Source organism: Ixodes scapularis, unplaced genomic scaffold (genome assembly GCF_016920785.2).
Source record: "Ixodes scapularis isolate PalLabHiFi unplaced genomic scaffold, ASM1692078v2 PGA_scaffold10__122_contigs__length_95168666, whole genome shotgun sequence".
Classification (NCBI taxonomy): Eukaryota; Metazoa; Arthropoda; class Arachnida; order Ixodida; family Ixodidae; genus Ixodes; species Ixodes scapularis.
The window spans coordinates 30704656-30722836 of NW_024609836.1; the positions used below are offsets into that span (position 1 = coordinate 30704656).

The window sequence follows — 18181 nt, forward strand, 5'->3', positions numbered from 1 at the left end:
AAATTGCTTGCGTGTGTTTTGTTTTAGTGCCTTGAATTTTTATCGGCTTCTCTTTCCTTAAAGTACCGGATGTTTTCAAAACAAATAAAAGTTTCTTTTTTTTTTCTCGTTGCGGAAATAATTTAGAGATCGCCAAACGCCTAGACTAAAGGCCCGTTCACACATTACCGTTTTCTTACGTTAGGTTACGTTACGGGGGATTATGTCTGCTTACGTCGAGAGCCACGGGGGTACCCGTGCTTCGTATAAAGCGTGGTAACCAGTAGGAATAGATTTGCATGTGATACATGAAGCACGAATGTCTCGGTGACTCATGACGCAACGCAAGAAAACGTAAACAAACGTCACGCGCGTTTGCTTACGTTTCTTGACGTTACGTTATGAATCACCGGGACATCCGCGTTTCGAATGCTGCGCGCAAGGTTGCTCCTTAAACCGGTTGCCATGCTTCATATACGAATTACAGGTATCACGGTGTCTCTCGTTTTAAACAGACGTAAGCTCCCGTAACGTAACGTAACGTAACGTAAAGGGACGTAAAGATAGAGGGGCTGTGTGGACCCGTGCTAGCGGTTGAACCCAGATGCCACAGTTTCTGAGCATATTGTTATGTACTTCAAGAGTAAGGTTCTATATTTTCGGGGTTGATTTCTCTTCGGATTCGGGGTCGAATTGTTATTTGGTTCAAGGGTTCAGTATTTTGAGGGTTGATTTTTTTTAGACCTGGGACCGAACAAAAAAATCGGGGATCATTGGGGCTTTTGTAAAAGGGAAGACAATGCGAGTACAGCCCCGCGCGGACTACAGCTTGATTATTCGTATCCGATTCACATCTGCACACTTTGTATCCACATCCGACCCAGGACGAACCGTTTGTGTCGAAACGACTCCCTAAAACTCCCTATTGTCCCCATTCTTTAAAGCTTGGTTTCTTCTTACTCAAAAACAGCTCCGATTCGGTGTTATTCGGTTGGCCAAGTTTTTGTACAGTCGGTTCAGGGGTTAATTTTCCGAGTTTAGCGATGTTTACCAAAAACACGCAACCCTATAGATACAAGCAATTTCTGAACTTTCCATTTGGGAAAATGGCAGCCTATGAAGTTATACGACTGCACGAAGATGAATGGCGTCCGCTACTGGGCCCCATTTTCCCGCTAAAAATCCCGGAAATTTCTTATAACTTTTTAATCGAATATTAATAAGTTCGAAAACTGTAGCATCTCGTCTCATCCACTATTAGTCACGTGCGCCGCAACCAAAAGCGTCGCTGTGGTCGTAGTTCGCGATTGGTCAAACCATTCGGAGAGTAAGTCGTCTGCTACTTGCGCAAGGGTTGCGGTGACGTCATAACGACGCCGAGCTCTGATATGCTTTGATTGGAAGGATAGTGGCTAGACCTCAAAGCTAGATGCCTTGAAATCTACCCATTATGTTTTTTTTTTTCAATCAGCCAATGAGATTTTTGCGTTCTGACATCATCGCTGTCAGACAACCAGACAGCCAGTCGGGAGTGACCAAGAATCCCCCTATGATTGGTGCAACCATGAATATATACAAATGAAACAGATCACATATGACTTTTGATAACAGAAAGGCAAGAGTAGCTCGGCGCGTTTTCACGATCCCCCCCAATTGGCATCTCCCCCTTTTACAGCTAAAGGCAAAACATAAGCATCGCTAAAGAGTTGGTCATTAATACCCAGTCGTTTCGGGGCCTTTATAACACGACCTGATCGCATTGTTGGGGCAGTCGGATGATCGTTCACGCCAGGTCTGCTTGGTGGCATGGTGACCTTGGGCTTGCTTGCGTCACCTTTGGTAGTGTCTGCGGGTTTGCCGGGTTGCGGAAGCTCTGGTGCTGGACGAGGATCGCCGTCTTCCTCTGACAGTAGGAACCGCTGACGACGGTTCCTGCGGAAGGCTCTGTCCCTAATCTTGACCCAGTAGGACCTTGGTGCGTCTGAGGGGCGAAGGACAGTACCCGCAGCACCTCTGGATGGATGGATGGATGGATGAATGAACGGTACTGGCCCTTTGTAACGGGCGGCAGCTTGCGCAACCTAGCCTATCATTTCGTCATCGCTTCTTTTTTAAAATTTTTATAAATTTTGTTCCAACACAAACCTCTTCATCCCCCTCCCCCCCTTTTTTAAAGTGTTCATATTGCTTATTTTTCTCTGTATTTTCACCCATCTCTTCCACCAATCTTTCAATCGCCTCCCAGTTACAGGCAATTCTTTCCCTGTCCATTCGGCCATCCCCGTCTGCAAATCCCAGTGCCTTCTCCAAATCCGTAGTCACTCCCCCCCCCCCCCTCCCCCCAAGAGGGTGGGACGAGGCCCCCTGCACCTTAAAATACATGTCCTATAGTTTCCCCTTCGCGGTTGCCTAGGTCGCATAGTGTCTATTCCCGGAATTTAAGCCTTTATGTTTTCGTTCTTAGCACCCCCGTTCTAGCTTCAAACAGCAATGAGCTCCCCAATGAATTATCATACAGCTGTTCCTTCTTTATATTTTTTTCATTTTTTTTTTTTTAGGGCGCAGCTCTTAGGCGCCCGTTTCCGGCTTGAGCAGCGTCGCCGTCGCCGTCGGCGTAACCGCGCGGTGCATTATGGGTAACTTTACCACCGAAAGTTATCGGAAATTTTTCCCCGCTAAATCTAGAGGAAAAATTTCCCCGCTATATTTAGCAAGACAGTTGTCCAGCCAAATTTAGCGAAAAAATGTTCCCGCTAAATTTAGCGCAAACATTTTCCCGCTAAATTTAGCGGAAAACATTTCCCACTAAATTTAGCGGAAACTTTTCCCCGCTAGATTTAGCAAAAAAATTTTTCCCGTTAAATTTAACCAAAAATTAACCGCTAATATTAACGAAAAAAAATTCCAGCAGAAAAAAAATTTCCCGCTAAATTCAGCGAAAAAATTTCCCGTAAATTTAGCGGAAAAAATTCCCCACTAAATTTAGCGGAACATTTTCCCCTAAATGGGAGGTGAGCAGGAGAGGAGGAGGAGCATAGCGCCTCCTCTCCGTACCCTCCCCTCCTCCTCCTCAAGAGCTGCGCTCTAATTCAGCGTTACAGGGAGTTGTAAACGGCTTTCATTTTTTTTTTTGTGCAATGCATATTAGGGAGTTTTAGAATAGCGCACGCTAAAGCTTTGCGTACGCAAAGAATAGCGTCGTCGCCACTGCGCATGCTCCGAACTCAAATCAGATTTTGCGCTTTGCGTGCGCAATTTTAGCGTGCGCTATTTCTCGGAAATAGCGTGCGTACGCAAAGAGTCTTTGCGCTTCTCCAAGGAGGATTCGTAATGACAAGTTCGCTAAAGCCAAGACGAGCAGAGTTTAAAAAATGGCGGCTTCCAGGATTATGTCGGCGGCTGCTTTGACGGCGTCGTGAGTGCGACGTCGGCGGCATCCTGGCGACTGCGATTTTCAATACGGGACGGCATTATACTCGGTTTGGCAACGATCACCGGCAACTTGATGCTTGCGACGCGCGAACATTTCCCAGCCAATATCCGATGTGCGAAGGTCAGTATACACGAGACCTCGCTTGCCGAGGCGACGCAAGCGGACACGACCGGTCAACCGCTCGCGTCGCATTCTCATGTTTAAACAAATCTAAAATGCTACTCTGGACCAAAAAAAACTTGTTTTTTCTTCTAAAGTTATAGCATCTCGTGTGGCTGTATCTTGGTGGCGTCACAAGAGCGAGATGCTTGCGCTTTTGCGTCGCGACGGAGAAACGCTATTCTAAAACTCTCTTGCGTCGCGTGCGCTAATACAAGCGCTAAATTTAGCGCTAGCGTGCGCTAAAATTGCGTACGTAATTCTAAAACTCCTTATTGTTAAAGCCGATTTCCTCTGCATTCTCTCTTTCCACAATTTCCTGTCACTTTCGTTTATTCCATTTTCTACTGATATGCTGTAATCGGCCCCATCTTGTTGAATGTATTTAAATCTCAGCTTGCAGGTTAGGTTTTCCACTTTCACATATTTTTTTCTATATATGTTTATATATTCATATATAGATACTTGATACTTGTACATTTTCCCTGCCCACCGTGTATCGTCAATTTCAGCTAATCTTTGTTGAAAGTTTACTGATCGCTTCTCTATTCTCGAAAGATGCCCAACCCATATCCCACTCTACTCCCTCATTTGGTGTATTCCCATGTGCCCCCAATGCCAACCTATCCACACTCCTTTGCTGTACCTCTTCTAAACCTTCCTGGATTTCTGACCTCATACACAATACCGCATTCCAAAATGACAGTCCTGGAATTATGACTCCCTTTCATACATCCCTAACGACCTCATATCTATTATAGTTCCAGAGTGCCCTATGTTTCATAATAGCTAAATATCGTTTCCACTTCTTTATTACAACAGCTGCATGTTCTTTTAGATGCTTTCTTCTCTCATTGAATCATACAACCAAATAGTTGTACTTTCCTACGTGTTCTATTAATATGTCCTGTATCTCCAGGGGTTCCCCCTTCTCGTCGTTGAAAACTATCATACCCGACTTGTCCCTACTGACCTTTAGGCCTAAACTTTCCACTTCCCTGCTGCAAATCCTAATTAGTTCCTGTGTTGCTTCAAGCATTTCTGATGCAAATACAATGTCGTCTGCATACATTAACCCTGGCAATACTTGATTTCCATTATGTCCTTACCCCAAGTGGGTGGTTATCATTTGAGCCCGCTCTCGTTTCGACCTTCTCACTTGGCCCTTCTCAAAACAACCATTCTCAAAAAATCTTCTCTCTTGGACCTGTCGCATTTGGTCCTTTCCCGTTTCGCCTTTCGCATTCCAACCCTCCTCATTTGGGCCCGTTCTCGTTTTGCCCTTTTCACCTGGCCCTTTACAAAACAGCCATTCTCAAAAATATCTCGCTTTGACTCGTCGCACTTGACTCTTTCTGTACCAAAATCGTTTTTAGAGTAATATTAATAAATACATTGATATTATTTGTGTGTGTGTGTTTGTGTGTGCGCGCCACGCTACAGGCATACTCTCTCTACTAAGGATTTTAGCAGTGCGTCGAGGTCGTCGTGAAAAGCTACTAGCTGACTCTAAAATAGACCAACTATTTATCGCAGCCAGATCAAATTGCGAAATGTCACGTTGTTTGAGATCTCTCGACTTGGGACAATGCCATTACTTCTATAATGCAGTGGTTCCCAAAAGGGGGTTTGCGAAGGCTTCCAGGGGTCCGCGAAGTCCTGTCTCATCAGTCAGGCACGGCAATATTATTTGTCTTTCTTCACGTTGAGAAGAAACGTTCCAATTTTCGGGAGAGTACTCTCGTGTGTATATCAATGAGATAACTCTACTTCACACTAGCATTAATTATATTCATTTATTAAATCATTATCATGATATTCTATAACTTCCTATTCCCCTCACCCCGAACGGGGTCCTCCATCATCTCCGCCTTTCTGCGAGGGGTCCGCGAAATATTAGTGGTTGAGAACCACTGCTATTATGTATGCTATTTCTGTTCAAACAAAGTTTCCAAATTAAATGTTCATCGCTTTTTTTTTCTCTCGTTTGCTTAGAGGAAGGGAAGCAGGCGTCGATGTACGATTCTCAGTGCGTACCTCTACACATAACATATATTTGATGGTATGTTGGGGGCCCAAGCAAGGTAAGGCTCATCAGGAAAGCCGCGAAGGCATAACGACGTTAGAAGCATGCCGAACTAGTGCCATTCGGTCGTAGCGCGAACGGGCGAAATGAGAATGAGTCAAGTACAAAACGAGCGTGTTGGTAACTGTAATTAGATATGAGGAAGATACATAGAAAGGGGGGAGGGACAACGAAGACTTCCAACTAGCAACAACATTTATTGACCCGAAGTTTGCATATATAGGTGAAGGAGGGGAGGGGGGGGGGGGGGTTGCGAAAATCACGATTCGGATCTGATGAGAAGGTTCAAACGAGAAGGACCAAATGAGAATGGGTCGAAATGTGCAAGGTTCAAATGCGAATGGGACGTATTGAGATACACCCCCTCCAAATAAGTCAGGGCAAAACCTAGTTTGCACTGCTCTATTTTTTTCCGTCACACTGAGGTAATCATAGAGTGCACGGGAGACAATGGGCAACCCTGTCTATGTGCGAACTGGAGGTGGCTCTTGGGTCAAAAAAGCGGTCGTCACCTGGTCCTGACAAAATCCACTATGAAATGTTGCGGCATTTGTCTCTTGAATCTCTAGGCCATTTGTTGACTTGTTTTAATCATTTGTGAAAGGCTCCTCAGTGCCGGAAGCGGGAGCGTATAATTCCCCTCCTGAGACCCGGTAAAAACTATACTCTACCAGCAAGTTATCGTCCCATCGCAATGACCAGCTGCCTTGGGAAAACTTACGAAAAACTAATAAATAGACGATTGATACATTTTTTAGAGACTAGTGGAATTTTAGGTCCCAAACATTGTGAGTTTAGAATGGGGCGATCAACATTGGATCATCTTGTTCGCCTGGAAATTTTCACACGTGAAGCATTTGTTCATCGACAGCACTGTGTTTCGGCATTTCTTTACCTAGAGAAAGCTTATGATACTACTTGACGTTACGGGATTCTAAAAGACTTATACACATATGGTGTTCGTGGCCGCATGTTGCGCTGCATAAGGGAGTTTTTGACTTACCGAACTTTTCAGGTTATGTTTGGTTCCACACTTTCGGATGTTTTTCCTCAGGAAAATGGCGTCCCTCAAGGGGCTGTATTGAGCGTCACCTTGTTTGTGGTGAAGATAAACAACCTTGCTGCATTGATACCTCCGTCACTTTCATATTCATTGTATGTCGATGAAGTGTAGATTTCCTTTTCGTCCTGCAATATCTCAAGTTGTGAGCGCCAGCTTCAAGTGTCAATAAACAAAATGAGTAAATGGATCGATGAAAATGCTTTTAAGTTTTCATCTGAAAACCAGTGTGTGTGCCCTTTAAGGAATTTCTCGCATTACAAGAGTAATATCAAGACTATGTTCAATTTTTTACTGACGGGGCCAAAAGCTCGTTTTTCGTAGCTTCCACAGTTTATTCAGAACACTTTAGTAGAGCAAGACGTACTGACATTATTGCAAGTATTTTCACTGCTGAGCTTTACGCTATGCTTATGGCGCTTGAACACATCTTAGAAGACCGTGTGAGGAAACCTATTTCGTTTGTAGATTCCCAGAGTGCTCTACTGGCTGTATGTCCGCTTACCGTTACGAAGAATCGGCTCGTACAACAAGCGCGTGTCCAAATGCATCGAGCTCTCCTACTTGGCCTTGATATAAAACTATGCTGGGTGCCAAGCCATGTAGGTATTCCAGGTGATGAGGCAGCAGATAGATTGGCTGCCTCTGTTAATGGTGGGCTAAAATCGTCGCTTGGCCTACCGGATGAGTATTTTAAACCAGTTATTAAAAAAATCAATTTATGAGCTTTGGCAGTTGGAATGGAGTCAAGAAACACACAATAAACTACATAATATCAAACCTTGTTAAGGATTATGGGAGATTTTCCACTAGAAGAACCGGTTCCACGAAGTTTTGATGTGCCGCTTGCGTATTGGACACACACGTTTAACGCATCTATATTTACTTTGTAATGACAATACCCCGCGCTGTGAGCATTGTGGCAAAACATTGACTGTCCTACATATTCTGTGGCACTGTGGGTACTTCGATCAAAAACGACGAGCATTTTTGTCTACTATTTTTGGATCCCATCTTCCATTTCATTCCACATTTTTGGTAGGACATAAACCTCTTGTACCTTTCAGTAAAGTTTTGGAATTTTTTAAAATAACAGGCTACCTACGCCTGTTATAATTTCTTATTTTTCAACGTGTTTTTTTTTTCAGAAAATTTCTTGTTGAATATAACTTTTATACTTACCTGAAATTCATGTCCATATCTTTTACACGATTCATGTTCATTCTTTTATTGCATCACCAGCTACTATAGCTCTGTCGTCTCCTTAACCCTTTTCCTGCAAGAGTGTATGCACCTGGCGCATTTTGGCCTAGTTTCTCTCGCGCCATAAAACTCCAATCAATCAATCAATCAATCAATCACCCCATTAAACGTTTAGTTTGCTTTAGCTTTCCTCGCCTCATCAATTGTCATTCGTGGCAATATTCATTTGGTTCAGAAAGAAATGTGCACTTTTCTCCGAGCAATGTAGTTCTCGAGAAGAAAAGTCTCCGATGTTTGCACTTAGATTCAGATAGTTAACCTCTTCAGTGAACCAGCAATAAACCATTGGCAAGAGTTTTATAGGAACGTTATTTGAGGGTTTCTTCCAGTGCTCTTAGTGACGGTGCTTATTTAGGTGGACAGTCTAAACAAATCACTGAATTTGCGCAAAAAAAACATAAGCACACAAACAGACACACACATTTGAGGATGTGCTCGACGGTTGCTTCCGTTACAGTAATAATGACTGAAGTTTACGGCTGCTTGCTAACTTGCTGTTACGCTGCTAAATTGCCGCCTGCTTCTCTGCTGTCTCTACGCACGTTCTTTATTTTGTTTGGCACAAGTTCGCCTTAATAAACTCTCAGTTAGAACCGGCATTCTTGCCCTTTCTGATCCTGTCATTCGTGACACTGTTAAGTGAACATGACGAAATACACCCTCAGTAAACACGGATGAAAAAGAGTGAACGAACACGACAGGTCAACGGCAGAGTCGCCATCGAAGTTTATTCTATGAAAAGGAAACAAAGGAAACTTCTTAAGCAGATTGCAAACACATATATTAAAACGAACGCCTACCAGGCAACTAGAGGTCGCAAATATATCGTTTGGTTAATTGTTTGGCCAATGTTGGAGCCTAGAAAGCAAAAAGCACCCCATGCACTCGGTCGTTTATCACCTCTGCGTGACGTCAACGTTCCTCAAACTCTAGAAAGGTTCATGGAGCTCGGTCCCAAGTCAGCCTTCAGCCAAAATTTATCGAATATGTTATTTGTTTCTATATAGCTTTACGATCCGGGTCTGCTCTTAGTTAACCCTGTGTTGTTAAAACGCAGCATTCATAAATGCTAATTTCAATTGAAGAGTGATCCAATAATGTTAGCATCCGGGGAAGAAAACAATAACCAGATTGTATAAAACGCATTATCTTGTTCTGGAGAGTGTTTGTTCATACTGTTGACGAGTGCAGTATTGTATTTCGTTAACTGGCTAAAGATGCCCGTCTTATCTCATGCTGGGTCTCTTCGGTTAGTTGCGTACCGATAGGGTCGTTCGTATAAAAATGCAATGTGGAACAGCGGACAAGCAGTACGGAAAACTAATTTGCACCAATTTGAAGAGCTTGATGGGTAGTCGCATTCTGACTTGACACCGCGTGTTGGAAGACTAGATGGTTGCATCACGAAGTCTTCTTTTTCTAACCACTAAATATAACAAGAAAATCACCAAGAGGGCCTGCCATAGGTCACGTGACTTTTGTTCGGCACCTGGAACAAATCAAACACAAGTAATTTATCACGCCCTTCGAGTGTAGGTCCAGTACATTCAAATACAAATCAGCGCGTCATTTCACTCTTGTTGTTTACAATAGCTTTTTTTTAAGTTCCAGTGAGCTGGGGAAAAATATATTCATAAAATAATTTACATAAAAAATGTAGATACATACTAAAGCTACTTCTTCACATAATTACCGACACATTAAAATAATTGGGGTTATGTGGATATTTGTACAGCATGTAGTTGGTCAGCCATTTCGAAGTTGTGACGAGTCACTCGCTGTAGAGGAGCAATTTACCCTGTGCAATACAACCGCCAGTCTGAAGTCTTTAATATTCATCACGCAGTACTGTTACACGACCGAACGCCGGTACGATGCTCATCCATATCGAAACGGGCGGGGGAGGGGATTGAACCCAGGATCCCCGGGTTCTGCAGCGTGAGCTTTCGCTCCATGTGCTCCGAGCTGATGTGCGCTAGCTCACTCGGCCACCGATGTCCTATTAACATAATAAAGCAGTTGTATTGACGTGAAATAAGCATGCGATAGCTCTTTCCCCCAAAAAAATAATTGCCGTCTAGGTTCTCGGTTATTTCCTCACGAGTCCGTCAGTCGCCCGTCAGTCGTCACAGACGCTTGGTCCGAATCTTTGTGATGCCGGCTCCTACTACCATAGCCTCCTCTATACTGACAAAGCCAGGCAGATCGCCACGAAAAGCGGCCGCCGAAATCGAAAAGGTACAGCGGCATACACCAGATGAGAGGAGAGCAACGTGACCGGCGCCCGGCTGAGGCGAAACGCTGAAACACACTTCTCACGAGCGATGGAATGTCTGCTCGTACTTCTTGCGTTCCTCGCGCAAACTGCCAGCCTTTCTTAGTATAGAGGAGGCTATGGCACTACATACGGAGCTGCGCGTGACCTTGTGGAGTCAGTCTCGCTCTCGCTTGCTGTTACGCCACTGAATTGTCGCCCGCTTGTCTGCTGTCTTTACGCGATCGTTCTTAATTTTGTTTAGCACAAGTTCGTATTAATAAACTCCCAGTTTGAAACGGTTCTTTTGCCGCTTTTGCTCCTGTCACTCGTGACAATGTTAACTGAGCATGAGGAAATAGACCCTCAGTAAACACGAATGACGAAGAGTGAACGAACACGACAGGTCAACGGCTAACTCGCCATCGAAATTTATTCTATGAAACGAAAACAAGGGAAACTTCCTAAGCAAATTACAAACATACATATTAAAACGAACGCCTACCAGGCAATTAGAGGCCGCAGAGATATGTTTTGGTTATCTCTTGGTTACTAGGCACCCTGTCGTTTATCACTCTGCGTGACGTCAAACCTTCTTCATACTCTAAACAGGTCCCTGCAACTCGTTCTCAAGTTTGGGCTCGAGCCCGTGCTGAGACCTCCGGAGCTGGTAAATTTTTCAAGAAAGGTTGCTTACAAAGCCAAGGATCAGGACCGTCAAAATTCCTTTCCGCGTGTGTGAAATCCCCTCAAGGTCGGGAAACACCAGGTGGACAAGTGGGACTACTGAGGCATTTGGTCAATTACATGATAGACAATGAGTTGCGCGTGTTGGTGTCAGACAAAGAGGAATCTGGAGGCATGTTTGGGTAAAAAATCTGATACCGCTATTCACAAAAACTTCAAGCGGATAGATGTTGTAAATAAAAAGGCAAAGGTGCGGGCACATGAGCCGTGGGATAGCTGAGCCTTCAGTTAACTGCGAGCGAAGATCAAGAAGTGTGGATGTTTGAACCTACAAGTGTTTGGTGCGCAAAGCACAGAAAGAGTCCTTTTCCTTTAGGGCTATTGTGACTGAGGAGGGCTCCTGGCAAAAGCAAATGGGTTTATATGTGCCAAAACGTGGATGTCGTGTTTTATGCCCCACCTGGGCTGGCAAGATAAGTTATATTTCTAAAAAAAGCGGGCGTGCGTATAGGGTCGTGTGTGGCCCCGATTCTAAGTGACGTTTTTCGTGGAGAAGTGGACAAAGCTATTGGAGGTGCTCATGAGTATACCACCGTGAGGAAGGCGTTTTGCCACGTGGATGCTTTCTTTTTTTTGTCTTGCACAAGAGCGCCGGCGCTGTTAATACTAGGGCAAATGTAGGTGAATAGACAAAGGATGTCGGGGTTTCCTTTTGGGCCCTTTGGATGAGGTCGCGGGCTCCCTTTTGAAACAAACAAATGGTGTAGAGAAGAGAAATGAAGGTGCGGGGAAGTCTAATGGTAAGAGTCCCCTACCTTCGTCGGCCTTCCCACAACCTAAAACAAGTCGGAGGTCGGTACAGAATACTTGTTTTCTTCTCAGATCCACAAGAGATGATCCAGGTATGCGCGAGAGTTCGTGCTTGCGCTGTGTGTCAAAGCTAAGTGCACAAAAGCAAAAAAAAAAAAAAAACGTTGGTGGTTTATACATAGGGTGTCGTGTACCGGATACCCCTGTCGTGTGGAAGATCTTCTTTAGGCCAGACACAAAGGCGTTTAACTGAAAGGTTGAGAGCGCACGCTTACTTTATAGGGCTAAGGTCAGGGGACTCCTATCGTTTCATTGAAGGGATTGTTCAGACTCCCTCAGTTTGGTGACGCGGTAGTTATGGGTAGAAAGCTAAATAGAATGGCTCGATAAATAATTGAAGCATTCTTTATTTCTTTGTTGGAAGACAGATGTGTCAGTGAGCCATCGGTGGCGTTTTCCAAGAAGGAGATGGCATACCTTCGCCCTAACAGGAGTTCCAATTAGTAAGGCGTTACCTCTGCGGGCTCTAGTTGTCTGATAGGAATGCATTTTAATTTGTGCGCGTGTGATTTGTTTAAGAAGTTTCCTCTGTTTCCTTTTCATAGAATAAACTTCAGTTGCGAGTCAGCCGTTGTTCTGTCATTTTCGTTCCCTCTTCGTCGTTCGTGTTTACTGAGACTTTATTTTATCATGTTCAGCTGTTACCAACTGGCCCAACTTACAACCCTACTTCAGTTGATATTAAATGCACTAATTTGTGCGGTAATTGTGTAATGGATTATATAGTTTGTAGGCCCAGTTTGTGTAGAAGTTTTTTTTTTTTTTTTATCTTGTTCTTTGTAACTCAGTTCATCTAAACTTAAAGTAAATAGTCCTAGTTTGTTGAACTTCAAGCGGTAATCACATCACGAAGAATTATCCAGGCTTTTGCATCACGTGATGAAAGCGTCAGGCTCTTTTGATGAAGGTCAATGAGGTCAGCTCGGCGGCAGAAAGGGGCAATATGATCGGGCGGTACAAACAATCCTAGCTCGGCGGCGAATCAGTTTGTTTTAACGATAGCTAGTTTGTCATGAAACACTTTGGTGTCTGTCCTAGAAACCACTGAATTCGTGTGCGGTGGCTTGACGAATGGAAACCGCTAAGTTGAATTACAAACACAAACATCCCTCCCCTCTGCACCTGGTCGGTGCAAACAACGAAGCTGAAAATGTACATGCGTACACAGCCGACGTCACGCATGTATCGCCGCGGATTTATTCCCTGTGTTAACACCGCTCTAGAGCATTCAAGGCTTATTTTTAAACTGTGGAAGCTCGCCGTGCGGCTAGCACATAAGTATGGTCGTTCGTCACATAAAACACTGGAGACCAGGCTCTAGCACGTCTACAAGAAGCGGCACGTCTACCACAAGCCGAGAGCTGAACTCACCGTTTGGAGTTAGGGCGCCAACCTCTTCCGTTGTCTCGAGACGCTGTCCCTCGTGGTTGTTGTAGAAGGTCACACGACAGGTGTATTGGCTACTTGGAATTAGATCCTTCACCTCTATGTCCACGTCATCTGGAGTGCAGTTAATATCGTACTTCTTCCCAAAGGATGAGCACTGAGCGGAGCAACCGTCCAAGTTGCCGTTTTTTTCTTTGGGAGGATCTATGTGCAGCCGAATGGATGAAGGGCTCGTTGCCGTAGCAGTTACTGTGAAGTTCCCCGGAGCTGTAGAGAAATGAGGTACGTATAAACTCAGGGCGTTTAAAGCTGGCGGTTAACAAGAGAGCAACGTACAATGCTAACAAAGGTTTTTAAAGCTATAAGGCGAATTCACTGGTGCCCATAGCTGAGTTGAGAGTTGCTCATGGCATGCGGACGTTGAGCTTTTACGGTGCTTCAGCAACGTGAAGTCCACACCTTCAAGACTCCACGTCTTGGGAACCTCTAAGGAAGGTGATGAACCGCACCCGAACTCGAACCTTAAAACCGTAACAAAATTGTTCTTCGTCGCTGAACCAGAACAAAAATGTAACCGAAATCAAACATTTGATATTGAACCCAAACAGAAACGGAACCGCAATCTCGTGTGGAGGATACCAGTTCATTGGAAAAAGGTTCGGCGTCACGAAATGTGAGCTCCGCGTGGTTTCGCGATTGGCGACGCGAAGTCAATTAAATGTTCGCGACGGTGTTGTTAGCGGCGTATTGTTGACTACAGAAACTACAGCGACGGAAATACGACTCAATAATAACGAAACAAATAAATAAATGTCACGCAAATGTGCAGCACGACTTGGCGTCGGCGCGGAGGCGTACACTTCTGTAGTCGCGGGTACATCAATGCAACCGTAGTACATCGAATCGGGATATGAGTAAATGTGATTGAACAGAAAGGAAGAAACAAAGGGACTGGGATCGTGTGATCGCTTCCCTTTCATGTAAACGTGGCCAACGTTCCGCTTTCCTTTACGATGGAACGCAGCGTAAGCTACGAGCCAGCAGAGCCAGTTTGATACCGAGTGATTAGCGAGTTTTAGTAGACCGTGTTTTCCCCTCCGCTACCCGGAACTCTACAGCCAAGGTCATTGGCGCACAGGCGCAGTGGCGGTTTTTTCGTAGCGGAGGGTTAGCGGAGGGGGAAACAGTCTACTAAAACTCCCTATTGTCACATTGCCTTCGGGAGGGGCGTAGTGACGGGCGGAACGCACTTAGCTATGTGAGAAGATTACATCGGCGGAATGGCTGGGATGATACGTAGCGTCAGCCACGGTCCGTCAGGGGAAAGATTGCATTTTTAAGGCCGGTTCTCACATGCGGCGAAGCGCTGATATAGCGCCGCTCACGTGCCGTCTGCTACTTACCGTCTGTCGTGAGGGACAGTTTTGACGGTACGATACAAAGCTGGTGAACGCTCCTGTCAGCACGCGCTTAGCGCGAGGTCAGCGCTATGCCTGTGGCGCTCCGCTGCATGTGTGAACAGGCCTTTATTCTGCCAAGAGGCTGAAAAGCTATTACTTCTGTGTGTGTGTGATTTCGTTTTTGTGCTGTAGAGTACTAAGGAATGAAAAAAAAAGGTAAAATTAATAAAAAATAAAATCGACGGCTGTGGGCGTGTGTCTGCCCTGTCTCGTGGGTGCCAGTCGCCGGAACGCCAATCGCCCGGACTCTGGACGCTGACTGAGGAAAATATTTTTCTCTTTCTTTTGGTTTTGTCAAGTAAGGCATGCCCTCTGTTTTTTCTCTCTCTTTCTTTTTTTTTTACATATTTTATTGTCTTCTCTGTACTTCTAGTCTTCCGGTCAGTCATTCAATGGTGGTAGTTTGCGAGTTCGGTGCGTGCTACTGTCGCGGCGTCATTCCTGCGTGCTGCCGAATTGAATTCATACGTGTGTGTTCTGCAATATGGTACTTTGTCAGAGCGCCCGTATGGCCACGTATCTTGCACCGAATCGTGTTTACAATAAAAAGTTAAGATTACAAAATAAAACGATTTCTGGTCAACCACTTTTTTTTTATTGCGAAGGATGCCGAGTTGGACACACTTTTTCGTAAGGGCTGAGGGTTGTGCACTTCTGTTTGCTTAGCGCGAGAAATGCATTGGCAGACGCGGACTAAGGTAGAGTTAAGAACCAGTTTGAACCGGCACCGGTAACCGAACCGTCATTTGGCATGAATGACTGAACCGGAACCGAGCCGGTACAAAATGCAAAGTTACTGTAGCCGAACGTGAACCAAACCAAATAATGACCAATTCGACACATTGCCTATAAGCGTGAGCCCGAACTGAGCATGCCAGGGTAACATCGCACTCAAACATCGTTTCCAGTGAACAACGGATATAGTTTTTTATGAGAAACCTCGACGAACATTTCTTGCTCGTGTTGGTCTAACCATATGGCGTCACAATATCACGCGAAGTATTGGTATCGTGCGACGTCACAGTGGCAAGTGATGTTATAGTGTCAAGCGACGCCATGTTGCCATCTGACCTCAAGATGTTAAGCTTCGTCACGATGTCGCTTACGTGACAGCACACCTTTCCCTTAAATATCGCGGGAAAACATCTCCGTTAAGTCACGATAGAAAACGCCCATCTTTAAAACCCCCATCAGGTGATATCGCACCTTTATTGTATTTTAAGGAAATGTCTGTGTTCAATTTTGCAGCCAGCACATACCGTGTTCACCCACTACAAGCTCCCAGTATGAATAATTCTAATCTCATTAAACGCGGTGTAGACGCCCCTTTCTTAGGATGCCGCTTCAATAGCTCGCAACCTTGGAAAGAAAGGATTTTATGTTCCCTGAATGAAAAAACTAAAGATACCTCGTAATTAATTATTCTGGGTGTTAGCAGGGAAGTCAGCCGCAATAGGCGTCTGGTGTCTCTACTGTAGATAAGAAATTAAGCCAGTTCACTAAAACCACGAGCTTGGGGCCTTTAACGCTTACCACGTAGCAGTGATAGACAACTACACGCAGGTACAATATATTTATCTAAATCAAAACCGGCAGGGATGGTTACTAATGTTCAAAATGGAAGCTTGTGCCTGTTGGTAAGGCATGACGATTAAAACGTACGGCGCACAAACACAGGACGAACCGAAGAGGACAGACAATAGCTGAAATTACAATTTAAGTTTTATCGTCAAGGTGCAAACTTATATTAGACGACCAACCAAAACCACACGCACGCACACCCTCTGACACACCAGTAGTTTGCAGCACCCTTTTTACGGTCTTGGTCGTCGTGCAAGAAATTTTAACTCGGCGATTGTTTGTCCTGTTACTTTTGTCTTGCGTTTATGCGCTCTAAGTTTAATTCATCGTGGTTCTTAAACCCAGTATTCCTGCGCTCTCCAGCTTGAGACTATCGCTATGTGCTCCGCGCTGCGGCGTGCTAACACATTCGGCCACCGACCCCTAAAGACACCTACCGAAGGCGGGTGTCTTGAAGTGCTTAACTGCGGCTTGACTCTTGTGGACTTGTTTGGAGCACGAAGCCGTCGAATGAATGACGACGCAGTAGTCGGTGACCGGCTTTGTGCTGAGGACTAGACTCATGTTACTGGTCTCATTTTCGTGGCAGTCAACTTGCCGCGAGCTCGGACACGAGTCCGGGTTCGCACACACCGTGACCTTGTACGGACCCAGTGATCCCCACACGTGTTGAGGAGCAGTCCAGTGTAACATCGTTTTTCTTGGGTCTTCAGGGTCATGTTTTATGTCCATTGGAGGTCCTGGATCTGTAGAGCAGAAAAAGTATGTTTTCAAACAAATGTTGCTTTATACAATGGTTTTAAGCATAGGCTCTAGACTTTTAGATGACTATACTATTGTGAAAAAGTCGTTTACCTTGCCCACAATCAATATTATTATTATTATTGAGATTTAGAGTTGACATTTAGATTTTAAGTATTATATATCATGGCAGAGGAGTGTGCCGATGGTGTTATTTTGTTCCTGTAGTACGCGGTTCTATACAAATAAATTAGAGATAATCAAACCTGGATTTTCGGTCCGCATAAATAATCTACGCATTGCAGAGAGCTGGCACCCCGCCCGATTAATATACCAGTTGGGTTGGATGGGCAAGGTTGGGGACATGAAGTCACTTAATTATTCAATAAAAGAGAAAGAAAATTTCTCTACGCCATTCTTATTCCGCTAAGAACAACAAATATTATTGTTTCCGCCTGGGGAATTTATTACAATGAAAAAAACTCTGCAAGAAAAACAAGTTTTTTCTTGTTTTTGCTGATCATTTGCTTATGTGGTGGATATTGATGCCAGTCTCCCACAATACTAATTTCTGGTTTGATAAGATTAAGCTTAGATAGTCGTCTTGCTCTCCTATTTATTGATCACGTAATGTCATATTCTCAAACTTCTACATACTATTCCCACCGCTAGCGTCATATTCTGACTCAGTTTGAGCTTTCTGCAATGCATAACTTCTTAATGCGAAAAAAAAAGCAAAAAAAAAAAAAACGTGGTTAATTGTTTTGGTTGAACCAGGTGCATTCCAACCACACAAGGAAAATGCGACAGGGAGGGAACTTCTAGTTAGGGGGATATTTTTATTTGTAGTAGTGGGCAAATAGCGGTGTATTTTTTATTTTGTTTTCAAAGCGCTTAACGCCCTCCCGTGTAAACAGAAGGGACGGAACTGAGGTGCCATAAAGGTATGGAAAATGTAATTATTTCCAAACTGGTCCTGAGTACAAAAATTACAAAACAAAGTACAGTTAGTACTAAAGGTCATTCACACATTAGGAATTAAGTACGTTTTTCATTACTGGACTACAAATCTCTGGACACCAGTGATCTATATGTCACGTACCAACTGTCCGCTCTTTGAATAAACTGCGATGTGTCAAGCGTCTAAGTCTTCACAGCGTTCTGGAATGTAATTAAACTCCACCTAGTGAATGGGCCTTACAGTGGCGTAAGCCTTCCTTTC

At 44.4% G+C, this 18181-nt stretch overlaps 1 protein-coding gene across 1 annotated transcript in view; it reads right to left on the bottom strand.

Annotated features, from left to right (window-relative positions):
- Nucleotides 1–8671: 8671 nt before the first annotated feature.
- The window catches only part of LOC120836287, a 54946-nt gene continuing 45436 nt past the window's right edge, over nt 8672–18181 (bottom strand). Inside the window, exons 4-6 of the mRNA XM_042287612.1 lie at nt 16656–16964; nt 13163–13444; nt 8672–9469 (exon numbers count right to left, since the gene is read on the bottom strand). Of these exons, the coding sequence (XP_042143546.1) occupies nt 9369–9469; nt 13163–13444; nt 16656–16964 (692 nt within the window). The 3' untranslated portion in view covers nt 8672–9368. The remainder of the gene's footprint in view (nt 9470–13162; nt 13445–16655; nt 16965–18181) is intronic.